Here is an 18,632-nt window from a genome sequence, read left to right on the forward strand (position 1 = left end):
CTGGGCCCCCCTATGGGTTAGACTGCTGGAAAGAAAAACAGGGCTGCTGCCCATTTCCAGCTCCTGCAAAAGGGTTGCTCACCCCTCCCTTGGTTACCACCGTTTGGCTAGGGTCTCTTCTGTGTGCTGGTCCATCAGTCCCTTGCCCAGTGTCCTATCTTTCCGCAGGCCTTACACTGGTCCTGTGATCTGTCCCATATCCTTCCTGAACCCGGTGGGTTCTTTTACTTATTCAGTCTGGCCTAGACATAAAATTGTCCTGTCCTTTTCTCTTTCTGTGGAAATAGGCCTCCCTATCCATGATGGCTAGCGAAGTTACAGTGTCCTGCCATCCCTGGGCTAGCCATTGGAGCTACCTCATTTTATAACTTTTTGCATTTTGGGGTAACATACAATTTAACAGGGTCTGGATGGCCATGGCCGAGGTCTCAGGTCAGTCTATCTGCACCCCTGCATTTTCTTCCCATGTATTTTTAAATCGGACTACAAAATCTAACATATTTTCTTCATCTTTCTGCAAGTAGGCAGTTACAACTCGCATATCTGCTTGCTTCCGGGCGCTCTATATGATCGCATTCTTTCCCCTATGTTCTAACCAATGAGCCATGGATTCATTCCCTTCCTAGCCAGGTCATCATTTCCTCTCCAGTCCCGTTGTTGCCCCGCAGGGAGTTGGAAGGAGTGCCTGCCAGTGGGACCCATAGGCAGCTTGAAATGACATCTAGACATCACCGGGGAGGGGATGATAAAGGGTGCAAGTTTGCAACCAGTGCTGGAACGCGACAGGTTTCTTTTTGGGATCGGGGGCTGCCCTAATCATATTCCTGGCCAGGGTTTCAAGATGGGGGTATTTCCCACCATTACACGGAGCATTTGGACGGTGGAATCTGGCTTGGGGCAGAATCAAAATACGAGGGTGGGGGTCGGGTTTTTGCCTTTTTCTCATCGGAAGAGGCAGCTATCTCCTCCTGTTTTACTTTAAATTTTTGATACCTCGCAGCCACCTCTTTCCATTTGTTGAAACAACTTCTGAAATACTTTAGATCCCAAGTAGGGTCCCCAGCACCTCTCTCCGTATCATCCTCAGCATCACTAATCAATTAAAGGTCAAAGGTTCCCCCCTACGGCCATCTACCCTTATACCACCCGTACAGGTCGTTACTGAATGGGATTACATAGTCCCAACTCCGTTTCTCTTATTACGATAACCGCTGGCGAGCCCGAAGGCTGCAGCGTATCTCCTACCAAGTGCTGTCATTTAATCAGCTGGCAGGCTCTTTTCTTGGTGGATCGGCTCAACGTCACGGATGATTTTCATTTCTTTTTGCCGGGAGCAGATTTCTCCGCTCGACTGGAATCGGCTGGTTTACCGTTCCTGTTCCCCATGTTTCTCAGCAGGTCCAATCTGGAAAGGAAGACGTTACAAGAAAAAATACACAGATACACCACAAACACACTTACTCTAGATCCCTATATAAAAGAGTGCACACCAGTCCTCCTTCGGTCCGTGTTCTGACTCCCTGGGCCGTACTCTTATTTTTCTCTTAATTTTTCCATGTTCTTCCCAATTTAGATTGAGAGTCTCATCACTCTCCTTCTAAGTGAGCCTAGCCTGCATCACCTCCCTTTCATCTGGGATCTTGGCTAGGGTCGCCGTCTGCTAACCTCCGCACGGCTCCTTCTCTGAGTCCCCGGGTTCGTGGATCCCATTAAAAAGGGACCCTGCTCGCAGTGTCAGATTCTGTTGCGGAGAAAAGTGTTTTATAACTAAATAACTCGTCGAGGCACCAGGGAGTCGCTTCAGGAGTTTTTATTCACAAGATATCTTGGAGAACTGTCCCACCAAAATACTGAGGCTGCTCTGCCTGAGCACGGACCAGCCGGTTTAATTTATACAAAGGTATAAACAATAGACACATGACACACTGAAGCTCTGAGAACGTCCACCATATAAGGGAGAAAGCAATTGTCGTTGGTTGATTCAAAAAGAAACAACTCAAAGTCTGTGGCGGAATGCAGAGGGTCTACTGTCTTATTCAGCAGCACACAGCTTAACGTACTGAGGGTCCTTGTAATGATTAATAGAGTTAAAAGTGGCAGGGCACAGCTTACCTTTAACTCTTTGTCACCCATTAAAACTTAGTTTACTAATTTTTTCTTCCACAAAAGTGCTCCGAGCTACCAAATAGCTGAAACTCCTTATCAGCAGAATTTTGTTAATTCCAATGTGCATCAGTATTTTGAATGGACAATTTAGTGAAATAACTAAACCAATTCAAAATAAAAATGCTTGTGGATGAAATCATTGTTTTTGTTGCAAGGCAAATATTCTTGTTTTCCAATCATTATAAAAGAATCTTTCCACAGAAAGATGCCCTAAAGAGATGGGAGCAAGAAATTAAATGAAATGTTTAAACTTCACTAGTGAAGGCAAAAATGCAACTTTGGATGTGAATTGATGAAATCAGGACTGATGATTCTTAACACCGAAACAATTAAGTTGACTGGCATTTAAGTGTAATGCATTTTTTCATGGAGATGCGCATTTTCTTGTGCATTTTAATTTCTAAACTTTTCTCTTCTGTATTTTTTCTGTGTTTTTTCAATCCATTAATTATTCCAGCCAATCACCTTACACCTCTGGCTTTGAAATGGAGGGAGTATCGCAGACGAAATCCCCTTGGTCCTGACCGTGGAACAGGATTTGGCTGCAATTTGGAACCTAAACAATCAGGTCCAGTGATAACCAAGAAGAATGCCTATCTAGAATTTTCTAGCTCTATTGGTGTTAACCATGTTCGCTCAAAGCTATATGGTGCAGGTTTGTTTTGTGCTTTCTGAATTAACAATATAGGTGTCAATTTTATTTATAAACTTCAATTTTAGAATCAATACTCTTCCTCACTATTTTTCTTTTTGTTTGCCGCTTTATCTACTTAAATAATATTATTGAAATTTTTGCATTATTGGAATTGGAGGTAAAGAAAGGCTGCGGGATTCAATCCATGAGGTAAAAATCATTGGAAGTATTTGAAAAGGAAGTAGGAAATTTTCAAAAGATCAGGGAATATTGCTTTAGCAAAATAGCATAAAACAGGAGTCGAGGCTTAGTGTACATCAGCCATGATAATGTTGAATAGCAGGACAATCTTGAGGAGTCATGTGATCTCATTCTCTTATTTTCTGGGTTCTCTGTCAGGGAACTTATCTAAATTATCTAAATTGGGTTTTCCCGTTTCAATGTCTATCTTCAGGAAAGCTTGTAAAGGCTTTCAGCCTCACCTCATAATTTTTTTTATTCTTTGACTCACTGCTACATTAAGATGACCATAGGAGCATATTCACTGAGGCAGTTATTTTTTTCATTTTAATCCCCACCTGCACCTGAACCACATGTAATTTCTTGAAAAATATTATTCCAAAGTTGCTGATCATTTGTGTGTTGATGTGAATAGTATTTTGGCAAGCGTTATTTCAAACTGTATGTCGGTCAGATTATTGCCAGAATCAACCTCGGCTGACCAGTAGTTCAATAAGTAGATGTACTTATTAATAAGTAGAAAAAGATAGCTGTATTTTTCTCAGCCAAATTTATTGAAAAAATTTTTTTATATTCTTACTATATTGTAACTGGGGATGGCAAGCAGCAATTCCTTGGGCACTAAACACTGTTGTTCAGTACAGTCCCTATCACTTAAACTGACCACTTTCATCCAGATTAAAAGGCCCAAACTTATTGGGATAAATTAAAATAATTGGAGCAGGAAATTTAGAAACCTCTAAAGCAGTAATTCTCAACAGGGGCTATTTGCAAACCTGCCCCTGGGGGCCTCTGCACATTTAAGAGGGGCTATGGACTGTAATTCCTAAATATTTTTTATGTAATTGGTAGGAGAGAAGTATAGATGAAACCAACGAAACATGACTGCTTCACGGGGAAGGCGGCCCATAAACTTTGAACAGAGTCCTATGCGGGCCATTGCCAAAAAAAGTTGAAAATGGCTGCTCTAAAGTTATTTATTGGCTTTAAAATATGAAAGAAGTAGATTAAATCATGGGAAATATTTGAATCGGGTGACATAAATTTTGTTGAGAAAGCTTTTGTCAATTAAAACTGCCAACCATTCACCAAGATCAAGATACTGCATATAACATAATGGGATGACTTGTAATAACTATGATTGGTAGTTCCAAAGAGCTGCCAGCATTTAGGCACCCCACTCAATGACTTATATGGACCCACTGTAGGTCAAGTCTATTCTGAGGGACAGGTGTTGCCACATCTGTTGCTCTCTCTCTATCACTATATTCTATTTGGAGTTTTAACAGCTGAGTCCAACCTTGCTTGAATCCTATAGTATCACACTAGGCAATCAGATTATCTGTTCCTATCCCAAGTAGATCAACCACAGGAGTAGATACCCCATTCATTTTATTGGGCATTTTTGGCCTGGTTAATGGAAAGGTAAGTGATCTTATAAGTTTTACCTTGCTAAGCATCTGCTCTTCTGAGCAGTTGCAAACATAGCAGTTGGTTTTTGCAGCTGTGATGTTGGAGGATATGTTCATAATCATTATTTGAGAGGAAGCAGCTTGAAAAATTAAGAAGCTGATCAGTATTACACTTTGTTTTGCACTGTACTTTAACAAAGTAATTTGTTAACAGTTGTTTACAAACATACAAAAAATCCAGAGTTATGTGCACTTTATTTGTGATCTGTAGCTAATATGACTTCCCTCTGTCCCTCGCCACCCACCTCCATTCTCTGTTTTCAGCTGAAGAGAAATGATCAGAAAATTTCATAACCTAACTGCTGCAAATCCATTGGCCAGTATAAGGAAATCATCCTACTAATGCTTGCAGTCTATCTTCATTCAGTGCATAAACTTCTAATTTACTTGAAAACTCTGCAGAGAGTGGGGGGGGGGGGGGGGGTGGGGGGGGGGGGGAATAATCCTTCCAGCATGTATCCCAAAAATTTACATTTCAATAGATTTGTTTAAATCTTCTGGCCTTCCACAAAACTGTTCATCTTAAATTCCTGATTACTGTTTGACCATTATTCCTCCATTTTCTTAAGGATTTTGATTAAGATTTCTTTGCCGCCTTCACTTTTCTCACTGAAATAACCCTGAATGTCCTAGTCTCTTCTGATTGCTGAGAATTGTTAATCCAATAATGCTCATTTAAAATGTTTGTAGCTCTTCTATACATCCTTTTGCCTGGAAGTTTGAAGACCAGATAATGTGTACTGATTTTTATTATCCTGATAGTTTCCTCACTCTTTTTGTTTTGCAACATTTAAACCCAGGTCCTAGTCTTACTCAGCAACATTAAGTAGGGAATCCTACATGACATTAGTATTAATGGAATTGCCCTTATTTAAGGTGACATTTTTGATTTTGTCTCCAATAAAATATAGTTCATTCATCATTTCTCAATCTACTTCTAAGATCATTTTATGAACCACCATGATTTGCACATAGTTTCTCTATACCTGCTTCCGGAATATTGCTGAAGCTGAATAATTGCAGTACTTAAAATAAAAATCTCGACGATGAAAATTTCCAACATCTGATGACTTTCATTTGATATTAGTCATCTTAAGCTGTGTACAAAATAGGAGAGTTGGTTACATTAATTCTGAAATTGTGCGAGCTGTTCTGGTGATCATACTAGAACATCCACTTTAGTTAGAGAATATGTATTTTTAATTGACTCAAAATGTCAAATTTCTGTTGGCAATTGTTTCTATAATTATGCTTTCCTTTATTGTAGGTCAATCTGTGAAACAACTTCAGAACTATTATATTGATTTCTTTCCTGATTATTTTTCACTGGCTGAGAAGCCCCCTGCAGAGTTCTGTTTATCACCTGACGGAAGCACTGAAAGTATCTCCATAGATTTATTACAGAAGAAAGGTATAAGTCAGCTTTTGATAAGTGGTATTGAATGCAAGTTATTGAAAGTGGCTTAAGCACAACTATTTTAATTCCAACATATTTAAAGTATACTTTGAATCAATTCATAGTGATTTTATTTAACTTGATTTCAAAAGTTAACATTCAAATTTTATGTGGTCACAGAGTTGTATTCATATTAGTATTTCTTCTCAACTATATTGAAGTTTATCATGTTAAATAATGTTACATTTTCCAATAATTTTGAAAGAATCAAGCTATATGCAAGGCATTTGAACTAAAATCTATCATGAGATTTGGTTTGTAAATTTTAAGTAATTCTTTGCAATATACTTTAAATGAATTACATTCTTGGAGTGGCATGCTTAATAATTTAATTTTGGAATGATATTTTTCTTTAAATTAAAATGAATCATATGAAAAAGTCGATAAATAGGTTTGTGATCTTAGTCACACAAAATTTCTTGTTCCAGGTTTATCAGGGTGATTTTACAAAAGATGAGTATTTATAGATGTTAAAATTCTCAAAGATACACTACACTTAAAATCACCAATGCCTGAAGAGGGTGCACAAAATTAGGCCAACATGGCCTGTTTCCGCTCCGTAAATGGTTATATGGTTATATGGTTATATTTTAGAAAGCATTGGATACCCTAACAATATGAAAACCAGTAACGTTAATCTTTTTTTTAATTATTATTGTAGGTCTTGTTAAAGCTGTGAATACTGCCGTTGATCTAATTGTAGCACACTTTGGAACAAGTAGAGATCCCGGTGTAAAAGTAAGATGAATAATAGTGAATTAATGTTCCTTTCTCAAAAATATATTTCTGCTAGGTCGCCCTAAACTGAGTGACCCCACCATTGCCAGGAATGGGTGTTACCCGTTATTGGGACGAGCCAGAATCCAGTCACGTATGTGAGATGTCTCGCGAGAGTTCCCTCGGGACCAAGGGCATTGTAAATACTATAGTTCTCTAGTTTTAAATAAAAGGGTTCATTCCTTGGATTTGGGAAACACTGGTATCTGTTGTTTCTCTCCAGTTCTAACAAGGTGGAAGCTTGTATTCCACACAACACGTGCACACCCAAATATTCGGCACATTGACAACATTTTCAATGAAATGAAGTTAAATGATCTTTATCTCTTGCGTTGGCAATTTACTTCCATCTTTTCAGTTTTTTTCTATATTCCAATAAGTTGCTTGTTTGTTAGAACAAACAACAGTACACCACAGGGACAGGCCTTTTGGCCCACCAGATGTGCGTCAACCTTGATGGCAATCTAAATCAATCTCATCTGCCTGCACAAAATTTATATTCTTCTATTTCTTGACTATTCATGTGTGTGTCCAACTGTGTCTTAAACACTGCCTTCATGTTTGCTTCTACCACATCCCCTGGCAACATGTTCCAGGTAGTGAGACCACAGCTAGATTATTGTGCATAATATTGGTCTCCCTCCTGAAAAAGGAGATATTTGAAATAGAAGGAATGCAGTGAAAATTCCCCTGAGGTATGACTGGCTTGTCATAGAATGAAATATTGTTGAATTTGGACTCTATTCTCAAGTATTTGTATATGGATTTTAGTAAGGCATTTGACACGGTCCCCCATGAAAGACTCATTCAGAAACTCATGAGGCATGGAACCTTAGCTGTGTGGATTTTGAATTGGCTTGCCTGTAGAAAGCAAAGAGTACAGAAAGGGTTCTGTCTGGAGGTCATTGACTAGTGGAGTTCCACAGGATCTGTTCTGGGACCCCTGCTCTTCATGATTTTTATAAATGACCCAGATAAAGAAGTGGAAGGATGGGCCAATAAATATGCAGATGATACAAGGTTTCAGGAGTTGTGGATAGTGTTGAAGATTGTTGTAGGTTACAAAAGGATATAGATAGGATGCAGAGTTGGGAGGAAAAGTGGCAGATGGAGTTCAATCCAGATAAGTGTGAAATGATGCATTTTGGAAGGTCAAACCTGAAAACTGAGTTCAGGGTTAATGGTTGGATACTTAACAGTGTGGAAGAACAGAGGGATCTTGGTGTCCAAATCCATACATCCCTCAAGGTTGCCATGCAGGTTTATAAGATAAGAATGCCTATGGGATGCTGGGCTTCATTAGTCTGGAGATTGAGTTCTGGAATAGAGAGGTCATGTTGCAACTCTATAAATCTCTGGTGAGGCTACACAGAATGTTTGGTTCAGTTTTGGTTACCTCATTATAGGAAAGAAGTGGAAGCTATAGAGAGGGTGCAGAGGAGATTTACCAGGATGTTGCCTGGATTGGAAAATAAGTCTTATGAGGCAAGGTTAGCAGAGCAAGGACTTTTCTCTTTGGAATAAAGAAGGATGAGAGGTGACTTAATGTAGGTCTACAAGATTCTGAGAGGCATAGATAAGGTAGACAGCCAACACCTTTTTCCCCAGGCCAGGAGTAGCAAACACCAGAGGACGTATACATAAAATTAAGGGAGGGAAGTTTAGGGAAGAAATCAGGGGAAATGTTTTGACACAGAGAGTTGTGGCTGCCTGGAATGCCTTGCCAAGGGTGTTGGTGGAGGCTGAAACATTAGGGGCATTTAAGAGTCTCTTAGTCACATAAATTTAAATTTAGACATACAGTAGAGTAACAGGCCCTTTTGGCCCATGAGCCCTTGCCACCCAATTACACCCAATAGCCTGCAACCCCTGGTACATTTTGAATAGTGGGAGGAATCAGGTGTTCCCAGGGAAAACCCATGCAGACATGGGGAGGATTTTAAAACATCTTACAGTCCGCGCAGGATTCAAACCCTAGTCCCGATCGCTGGTGCTGTAACAGCAATGCACTAACCACTGCACTAAACAGTTAGCCCCGAATTAAAGAAAAATAGAGGGTCATGAAGTAGGAAGTTTTTTTTTTGTTGGTATATATAGGTAAGCACAACATTTTTACCTTTTCTATATAAAGGGCACTGCTTGACCTGCTAAGTTTCCCCAGCTTTATGTGTTTTTATTTCAACACAGTGTCTGCAGATTTTTTTGTGTTTTACTCCTTGTAATTCTATATGTTGGAGACCTGCAGAGGTCTGTCATTGCTTACATTGAAAACAAAGAAATTTCCATTTATAAAAATAACCATGTTGAGGTGGAAAATCAACCATGATATTAATTGGGGAATAGAACCTAGGGGCTGAATGAACTTCTATAGTTTTCACCTTTTGTGTTTTTATCTACTGCTGGGCTTTGCCATCTCAATATTACTCCAGTGTTCCAGTAAAATTTCATTGGGTATCAGTTCTCCAAAAGACAAGAGTGCAAGATTTGCTGATAGAAAATTACTTGCCACATTTTTGGACACATTTCATTTTCGATTGTGCGAATAGTTTTTGCAGCAGATTGCAAGAGTACATTGCCCGCACGATGTCAAATACAGAGTTTGATTTGTTGTGCTTTTATTTTGCAGGCAAAACTTGGAAACAGCTCAGTCAGTCCCAATGTGGGGCACCTGGTACTTAAATATCTATGCCCAGCAATGAAAAATATTCTTCAGGATGGGCTGAAGGCATATATTCTGGATATGATTGTAGGACAAAGGAAAAACCTGCCATGGACTGTGATTGAGGCATCCACTCAGCTTGGTATGACACATCACTTACTTAACATTGGCTGTGTAAAGTCTTAATGTATTTACAGACTGTGATTTAAACAAGGCTTTTCATAATATCAAATCTTGTCAAAGACACTGCTTAGTTGATTTTTTAACAGTAAGACTTTTTCAGCTTGATGCGAGAGACTACAGATGGTGGAATATGGAATAAAAAATAAATTGCTGGAAAATAAAATCTGGAAACCTGATCTTAAAACCTTGCATCAGGCCTAAGAATGGAGAGGGAAGATAGCCAATATAAAAAGTGAAGTGGGGGTGGTGAGCAGTGTTCATGATTTCTCAAGTATTCTAAGCTGTGTGCATACATTTGCACAGAATGTGCCGACGTTGCTTTTCTTTATGCAAATGCACACCGACCATTTGTGTACACGTGATAGTAGATGACACATGTAATGAAGATAGAACATAGAACTGTATAGCACTGTATGGGCCCTTTGGCCCATAATGTGTGGTGACCTTGAGAAAACTACTCTAGATCAACATAACCCTTCACTCCCTCACAGCCCATAATCCTCCATTTTTCTTACATTTGTGTGTATTTAAAAGTATTTAAATGCCCCTGTTGAACCACCCTCGACCAACACCTCTGCCAATGTGTCCAGACACCCACAACCCTCTGCTTAAAAATCCTACTCTAACATCTCCCCTAAACTTTCCTCCAATACTTTAGCCAAAATTTTCATATCAACATTAAGTAAAGAAATAGGCCTATAATAAGCACATTCAAGTGTCTCTTACCCCTTTTTCAGAATGAGAAAATTCATTAAAGGATGATGGAAGATTCCCTTGTTTAAATGAGTCATTAAGACAGAGCTTATTTGGGGCACAAGCAATTTAGAAAAAGATTTTGAAAAAATCCACTCTTAAGTAACCGACCATTAACCCTGTGCTCAGCTTTCTGATTTGTCCTTCCAGAATGCATCATCCACACTTATCTAGATTGAACTCCATCTCTTTTCCACCCAACTCTGCATCCTGTCTATATCCTTTTGTAACTACGACAACCTTCACCATCCACAACTCCTTCAACCTTCCTATCATCTGCATACTTACTGATCCATCCTTCTGCCTTTTGATATAAATCAGGGGTAGCCAACCTTTTACATTCCATGCGTCAATTTTTTCATGCACGAGTTCAGATGCATGTACAGGTATTTGCTGCTTAACGTCCGTTCAGTCAGCATCCAACTGCATATATGTCTGTGGTCCCATAATTGTTTCAGTTACCACAAGCAAGTCTGCAGGAATTTAGAAAAAGCGATTGCTATCTCTAAGAAATTGTATGCTATATACCCGAACTGATCTGACTGCCACTCTCTCCCCACATTTAATTGACTACATTTATGGGATATATAGTATATCCCATATCGAATCCACACTGGGTGACCCAGTGATCCTGTATGGCCTCTTCTCTCGTTCGTCTGTCCACATACTGTGACAGGAATCCTTGAACTCACCCCATCAGCCCCATCTATCCCTCTTGCAGCAGGAGTTCCAGTCAATATTATGGAAGATGAATTTTCCAATACAACAATGCTGTATTTCTTACACCATTCCAAAATATGCCTGCTTATCTGCTTCTCAGAGTCCCAAGGGCTACTGTATTTTGGGGCCTATGGACTACTTCTAGTACAGTTCCTATTTCTATTTCTGACTTCCACACACACTGTCTCAGTAGACACTCCCTCAGCAGCATCCTCCCTTTATATATCCATGATCCTATCCCTGACCAATAATGCTTCTCCCACCCCTCTCTTACCTTCCCATCCTATTCCTTTTAAAACACACACCTAAACCCCATTACTGCATCAGCCAATCCTGTCCTTCCTCCAGCCAAGTTTCTCTAATGGCCACAACATAATAGTTCCACGTACTAATTCATGCTAGGTTCATCTCCTTTATTTCTAATACTCCTAGACACATTTGAAATAGACACATTTCAATCCCTTTAATTGACTACATTTATGGTTTGTCCCCTGCCTGTCCTTCACAAGCTCAGAACACTTAGCATCATGCTTTCGACCTTCTGCCCTATTCTCTGCACTCACATTCTGGTTCGTACCCCCTGCCAAACTAGTTTAATTCCTCCCCAACAGCTCTATCAAATCTGCCCACCAGGATATTGGTCCCTTTCAGTTCAGGTGCAACCTGTCCTTTTGTACAGGTCAGACCTTCCCCAGACTAGATCCCAATGATCCACACATCTGAACCCCTGTCCCTTGCACCAACTCTTCAGCCACGCATTCCTCTGCCATAACTTCCTATTCGAACCCCTTCCAGCGTGTAGCACATGCAATAATCCCGCGATTACCGCCCTTGAGGTCCTGCTTTTTATCTTCTTTCCAAACTCCCTATATTCCCTCTTCAGTACCTCCTATGTCATTGGTTCCCACATCTGTCTACTCACTCTCCCCCTCCAGAATGCTGTGAACTCGATCAGAGACGCCGCTGATCCTTCCACTTGGGAGGCAATATACTATCTGGGAGCCTTGATCTCGATCACAGAACCTCCAATCTGCTTGCCTAACCAATGAGTCTCCAATCAGCATAGCTCTCCTCTTCTCCATTTCAATTTGCCTATAGAAGATACCATTCCACAGATAACACTAAAGCCTTGTCGCTTCAATCCAGGCCCACCTGCAGAACAATGCCTCATATGCCAGGCTATTGTTCATTGATCATATTAAAAGCCAAGCTGAAGTTATTCTGCAGAGGCTGCTGTTTCGCTGGAATTCAACACCCCTTTCTGTAACTGGATCCTGGACTTCCTAACAGAAAACCCGCAGTCTCTCCATGGTCAGTAGCAGAATATCAAGCACATCATACTGAGCACCTCAGGGATGTATGCTCAGCCTACTCTGTTCACGCTATTGACCTACGACTGAATCACCAGATCCAGTCCAACAGTGTCATCAAGTTTGCAAATGTCACAACGGTAGTTGGCCTCATCATCAACAATGATGAGTCGCACTACAGAGAAGAGTTAGAAAATCTTGTGAAATGATGCCTGAGTTTCAATGTGGACAAGATGAAGGAGATGACTGCAGACTTCACAACGACCAGGAACAACCACCCTCCAATACACATTAACAACTCTGTAGTAGAGAGAGTGGAGAGCACAAAGTTCCTTGAAGTTTACTTAACTAGTGACCTATTGTGGACATTCAACATCTCCTCACTTGCCAGGAAGGCACAACGGTGACTGCACTTCCTCAGAAGACTGAAGCAGGCAAGGGTACTGGCCACCATTATGTCAACCTTCTATAGGAGCTCTATCAAGATTGTCCTGGCCGCTGCATCACAGTGTGGTAAGGTAGCTGTAGAGGAATGGACCATAAAAGTATCAGAGAGGATCACTGGAGTCTTCCTCCCTAAATTAACGTGATCTACTGGGATTGTTATCTGAAGAGGGCGCGCAAAATTATCGAGGAGCCCTTCCACCCTGCACACAGCATCTTACAGCTGCTCTTGTAGGGGAAGGGATACAGGAGTATTGTAAGCTTCTTCCCATGGGAAATGAGAATGCTGAACGACCAAAGGAACTGCTCACACTAACCATCTGAGACTTTACTTTGCACAAAACAATATTTATTCCCCTCAAATACTTGTTTTGCATATGTTGTATTTGTCTGCATGTGTTTTATGTCAGGTTGTATGTCTGCAGGTTTTTGCACCGAGGACTGGAGAACACTATTTTGTCGGGTAGTACTTTACAATCAGATGACAATAAACTTGACTTAATTTGACTTCTCCTCCCTTCCCTTCTGACCCAAGTGGCCAGTCTCTTTGCCAGGGACGTGACTACTATGACTTTCCCTGGTAAATTGTTTCCCACACCCCCCCCAACAGTATCCAAAATGCTATACATTATTAAGGGGAATAGCCACAGGGGTGCTTTGCACTGTTTGCCTATTCGCCTTTTCTTTCTCTCTCCTAATAATCACCCAGCTACCAGCCTCCTGACTTCTGGGGGAGACTGTCTCTCTGAAGCACTTCTCTATCACTGCCTCTGTCTCCAAATGATCCTGAGTTCATCCATCTCCAGTTCCCTAACTCAGTCTCCCAGGAGCTTCAGCTGGATGGACCTCATGCAGATGTAGATGTAAATTTCTTAATTTACAAATTAATACCAAACTTGGAAGTGTAGTAAATATTAAAGAGAATAGTCATAGACTGTAAAAAGACACAGACTGGAAGAATAGGCAGGTAGATACCATCTGAAAGATTAAATATTTTAAATTGGTTCATTTCAGCAGAAATAAATGAGGTGAAATGAATTAGGCTAAATGCCAGAGATTGAAATACTCTCTGCACATAAATCTTTGAAAGTGTTCAAATAGTTTGAGAGACTGGAGAGCTAAATATATTGGTTCTCAAATTCAAGTTCAAGTTTATTGTCATCTGATTGTGCATATACAACCCATCACAACAGCATATCTCCAGACCATAATGCGCACACACACATATACCACACCCGACACACAAATGATATCTCTACAGTGAAACCCCTGGTTTCTGACAACAATGGGGATTGGTATATGCTTGATAAGTGTACTTTCTGGTTACCTGAGACACACAACCAGTCATAACACTCACATAGCGACAAAAAATATATTTGCAGGACAAGTATTTCATTAATACAAATAAATAAATACATGTTGCTTTGTACATATGAGTGTCTCAGATGGTTCGTGTGAGCAGTTCCTTTAGTTTATTGGTTTTCAAACTGCCCCCCACCCACCCCTCAACTCACATTCTGCCTTTAGCATTTATGCCATATGTGGTCTGTGTTTAGTAAAGGATTGCATAAAGTAGTATGTGAGTGGAAAGAAAAATAAACCACTGTTTTAATCATACCTAATTGACATGTTATGTGCAAGGTTTCAAAACTTTGAAGGAAATGGGCCAATGACAAATTTTCTCAAGCAAAATATTTCAGTAACAATTGAGTCAAGAGCAGTGATTTTCAACTTTCCCTTCCCACTCACATATTATCCTTACTAATCACAGAGCATTTATGACATAGGGATTGCTTAAGGTGGAGCGTGTATTTAGGGGGGCAAGTTTGAAATCCACTGCATTAGTTGTTTAACGTTCTCAATGCTCATGGGAAGAAGCTGTTTCTCATCCTGGTGGTGCTGGCTCTGATACTCCTGTATCTCTTCCCTGACAGAGAAGATGCTGGGTAGAAGGGATCCTCAATGATTTTGCACACCCTTTTCCTATAATGATCCCAGTAGATCACGTTGATGGCGGGGAGGGAGATTTCCTTGATCCTTTCTGCTACTCTTACGGAACTGTGGATTAACCTCTGATCTATATCTCTGCAGCATCCATACCATACTGTGATGCAGCTGACCAGAACACTCTCAATAGAGATCCCATAGAGGTTGACTTAATGGCTTGTGGCTTTGCCTGCTTCAATCTTCTCAGTAAGTGTAGCTGCCGTTGTGCCTTCCTGACAAATGAGGGGATGTTGAGTGTCTACGATAGGTCACTAGTTAAGTGAACTCCGATGTCCATGATCATCTCTTTGGTCTTGTCCATGTTGAGACTCAGGTTGTTACTCACAGTATTTCATGAGATTTTCCACCTCTTCTCATCATTGTTGCTGATAATACCAACTACTGTTGTGTCATCTGCTAACTTGATGACACTGTTTCATCTGAATCTGGTGATGCAGTTGTGGATCAGTAGCATGAATAGGGGTGGGCTGAGGTGTGCCGTGCTCAGTGTGACAGTGCTCGACGTTTTGCTAATGACCTGGACGAACTGGTGTTTCTGTTATGAAGTCCAGGATCCAATTACAGAGAGGGGTGTTGAGTCCTAGCGAGGTAACTCCTCCACCAGGCTCTGGAGAATGAATGTATTAAATGCCAACCTGATGTCAATGAACAGCAGCTTGGCATAGTTCAGGTGCAGTCACAAGTTATGCATTTTATTTTCTAAAGATCGCACGTTTGCGAGTAAAATCGTCAGGAGCAGGGTTCTGAATGGGTTTGCCTCTCAAATGTCGGCACACTTAACGCGCTTATGCTTCCTCGCACACCATTTCCGACATCCTCCCCCTTGTTTCCAGTGGTCTTACTGAGTTCCTGTGGTTGGCTGCAGCCAGGTCTTAGGGCACGCTACCTTCTGTGCAATTCATGGAATTGTATTGAAACTATAAAATACTATTTTCCACAACCTTTCCATTCAAATATGGCCACCAGACTTAAGGACATGGAGAAGTGGTGGAGAAATTGCTTTGTCAATTCACTCCAGAACTGATGAACTTCAACTACAAGGTTATTCTCAAAATAATTGATTGTCCTTTGAGCAGAAATGAAGAGCAGAAGTATACAGTATCACGAATGAACTCAGATAAAGTAAATATAGTAAAGCTTTTGATATTAATTAGTGGTAGTGAAGTCCAAGGAGGGTATAACTAGTACTATAATAAATCTTTCTGATGAACAGTTGTAGCACAGTGACCAGAAAATTTAAGAAATCAGACCATAAGAGTCCAATAAAGAGTGGTGAAATGGTTTTGAAATAAATGAAGAAGAACAATGTTTGTAGCTATGGAAAACAAATAAAGTTTAGGCAGCAGACTAGAGGGTGAGATGAGAGATGGCAGGAATGAGTCATTCCTGCTAAGTGAACCATTGGTGACTCACCTGAAGCTTGCAGAATCCAGCAAAGATCAATGTGATATTTGAAAGATTTTATTGCACAGAAATCCAAAGGTCAGCAAAGACATCAGTTTGGTCTTAAGAAAGTAGACTGTTCCCAGTATCCATCACAACCAGTAAAGAAGGAAGCCCCATAATGGAATAAAGAGCATAAAAAGCAGAAGCATTGTAGACCACATAGCCATTGTGATGCTCTGCCACTTAGTAAGATGGTGGATAATCATTTACCTTCATCTTGCACTAACCCCACAAACCCCTCATATCCAAAAAAAAATAAAATTCTGTCTTGAACAGTCATTATAATGGGTGTCATTATACACCCATGATTGTGTGGCCAGGACAATTCCAATGCTATCTATAAGTTTGCCTATGACACCACAATTTTCGGCAGAATCACTAATGGGAATGAGGAAGCATACAGGAGAGAGATAGATCAACTAGTTGAATAGTGTAATGACAACAACCTTATGCTCAACGTTAGCAAAACCAAGGAGATGATTGTGGACTTTGAAGGAAGTCAGGAGAATACAAAGGCTCAGTAGTGGAGAGGTTCGAGAACTTAAAATTCCTGGGTGTCAACATCTCCGAGGATCTGTCCTGGAGCCTCCAGGTTGATGCAATCACAAAGAAGGCTTGCCAGTAGCTATACTTTGTGAGGTGTCCGAGGAGATTTGGTATGTCACCGAAAACTCTTGACAACTTCTACAGGTGTACCATGGAGAGCATTCTGGCTGGTTGCATCAATGTCTGGTATGGAGGCGCCAACTCTCAGGACAAGAATAAACCCCAGAAGGTTGGTAACTCAGCCTGCGACATCGCAGATACCAGACCACTCCATCAAGGACACCTACATGAAGCGGTGTCTTAAAATAGCAGCCTCTATCCTCAAAGACCCTCACTATCCAGGCCACATCCTCTTCACTCTGCTACCATCAGGAAAAAGGTACAGGAGCCTAAAGATGAGCACTCAGCGGCACAAGGACAACTTCTTCTCGGTTCCCATCAGATTCCTGAATAATGAACCATAGACACTGCCTTACTTTTCGTGTACTACTATTTTAATTTTTTTTATGTATCGTAAAGTTTTAAGATGGTTATAATATGAATGATTGCACTATGATGCTGTCGCAAAGCACTGAATTTCATGATTTGTTCATGACAACATTTTCTGATTCTGAATATTTAGAGCCTCTGAGTCTACAGCTCACTTTGATAAAGAAATACAAATATTCCTCACTATCTGGCTCACCCATTGTATTGTCACCATGATCCTGATTCTAGGCACATCTCCTGGAGGAAATATAAAATCTGCATTTACTTTGTCAAACATCTAAGACATTTGTATGTTTCAATGTATCAGCTTTCATTCTACTGAATTCAAGAGTCCATATCTCGTCAACTTAATCTCTTCCATATATATTAAACCCTCCATCCTGGAAATCAATCTGTTGAATCTTCACTGCATTTCCACTGTCATAATTGTAAACTTTCTGAGGAAGGCAGGTGGCATCTGGCTACATATAAATGAATCAAGACGTCACTATTTTTGCACTTAAATCCTATTCCAGTAAAGGCCAACATATTTGCCAATAAAAATGCCTGCTGAACCTTCATATTTTAGTTATTAATTTCCATGATCTCTTCTGAATTTTCTGAACATTAATGCTAACCTCTTAGCAGTTATTAAAAAAAAACTCCACCTTTCTTTTTTTCACTCTAATGGATACCTCATAAACTTAATCAGATTGGAACTTGGATGTGTTGCATTCACTTGTCTCATCCAAACTATTGATATTAATTAGGATTACAAGTTGGATCTGTCAATAAATCTCATTTTTGGCCAGTATGTCATATTTCCACCATGTGCTTTAATTTTGTTTAATGATCTTGCATATGAAGTCCTCACAATAACCAATCAATCTCTACTTTAAATACATCCAGTGACATGGTTTCCACAATTGCCTGTGGCTCAAATTCTACAGGTTTACCTCTCTCTGGCTGAAGAAATTCCTATGCATCTCTGTTCTGTGGATGGCCTTTAACCCTGAAATTATGCCCTCTTGTTCAATACTCTCCCATCATGGGAAACAACCTGTCTACATTTACTCTGTCCATGCCTTCCAACATTCGAAATGTTTCAATGATGTCCCCCCTTATTCCAAGCCATTGGGTGTATTGAAGGCAGAGATTGATACAAAGATTATGGGGAAAAGGCTGGGTAGTGGAGCTGAGTAGGAAAATGGATCAGCTCATGGACTGCATAGCCTATTTCTGCTCCTATGTTTTATGGTGTTATGATCTCATGGGTAGAAGCTGCTGGGAACCAACTAGTTCATCTAATCATTGAAATTTGGATTTTTTTTACCCAAGAGTGCTAAGTATA

General features: G+C 40.3%; 1 protein-coding gene across 11 annotated transcripts in view; it reads left to right on the forward strand.

Annotated features, from left to right (window-relative positions):
- rusc2 (RUN and SH3 domain containing 2) overlaps positions 1-18,632 on the forward strand; it is a 190,657-nt gene that overhangs the window by 151,339 nt on the left and 20,686 nt on the right. For 9 of the 11 annotated variants that reach the window (XM_069924295.1, XM_069924301.1, XM_069924305.1 and 6 more), the window contains 4 exons: positions 2,624-2,821; positions 5,780-5,923; positions 6,630-6,706; positions 9,372-9,546. In XM_069924295.1, the coding sequence (XP_069780396.1) occupies positions 2,624-2,821; positions 5,780-5,923; positions 6,630-6,706; positions 9,372-9,546 (594 nt within the window). The remainder of the gene's footprint in view (positions 1-2,623; positions 2,822-5,779; positions 5,924-6,629; positions 6,707-9,371; positions 9,547-18,632) is intronic. The other 2 variants (XM_069924303.1, XM_069924306.1) reach the window with 1 other exon arrangement.

The sequence above is a fragment of the Narcine bancroftii genome, chromosome 3 (assembly GCF_036971445.1).
Source record: "Narcine bancroftii isolate sNarBan1 chromosome 3, sNarBan1.hap1, whole genome shotgun sequence".
Taxonomy (NCBI): domain Eukaryota; kingdom Metazoa; phylum Chordata; class Chondrichthyes; order Torpediniformes; family Narcinidae; genus Narcine; species Narcine bancroftii.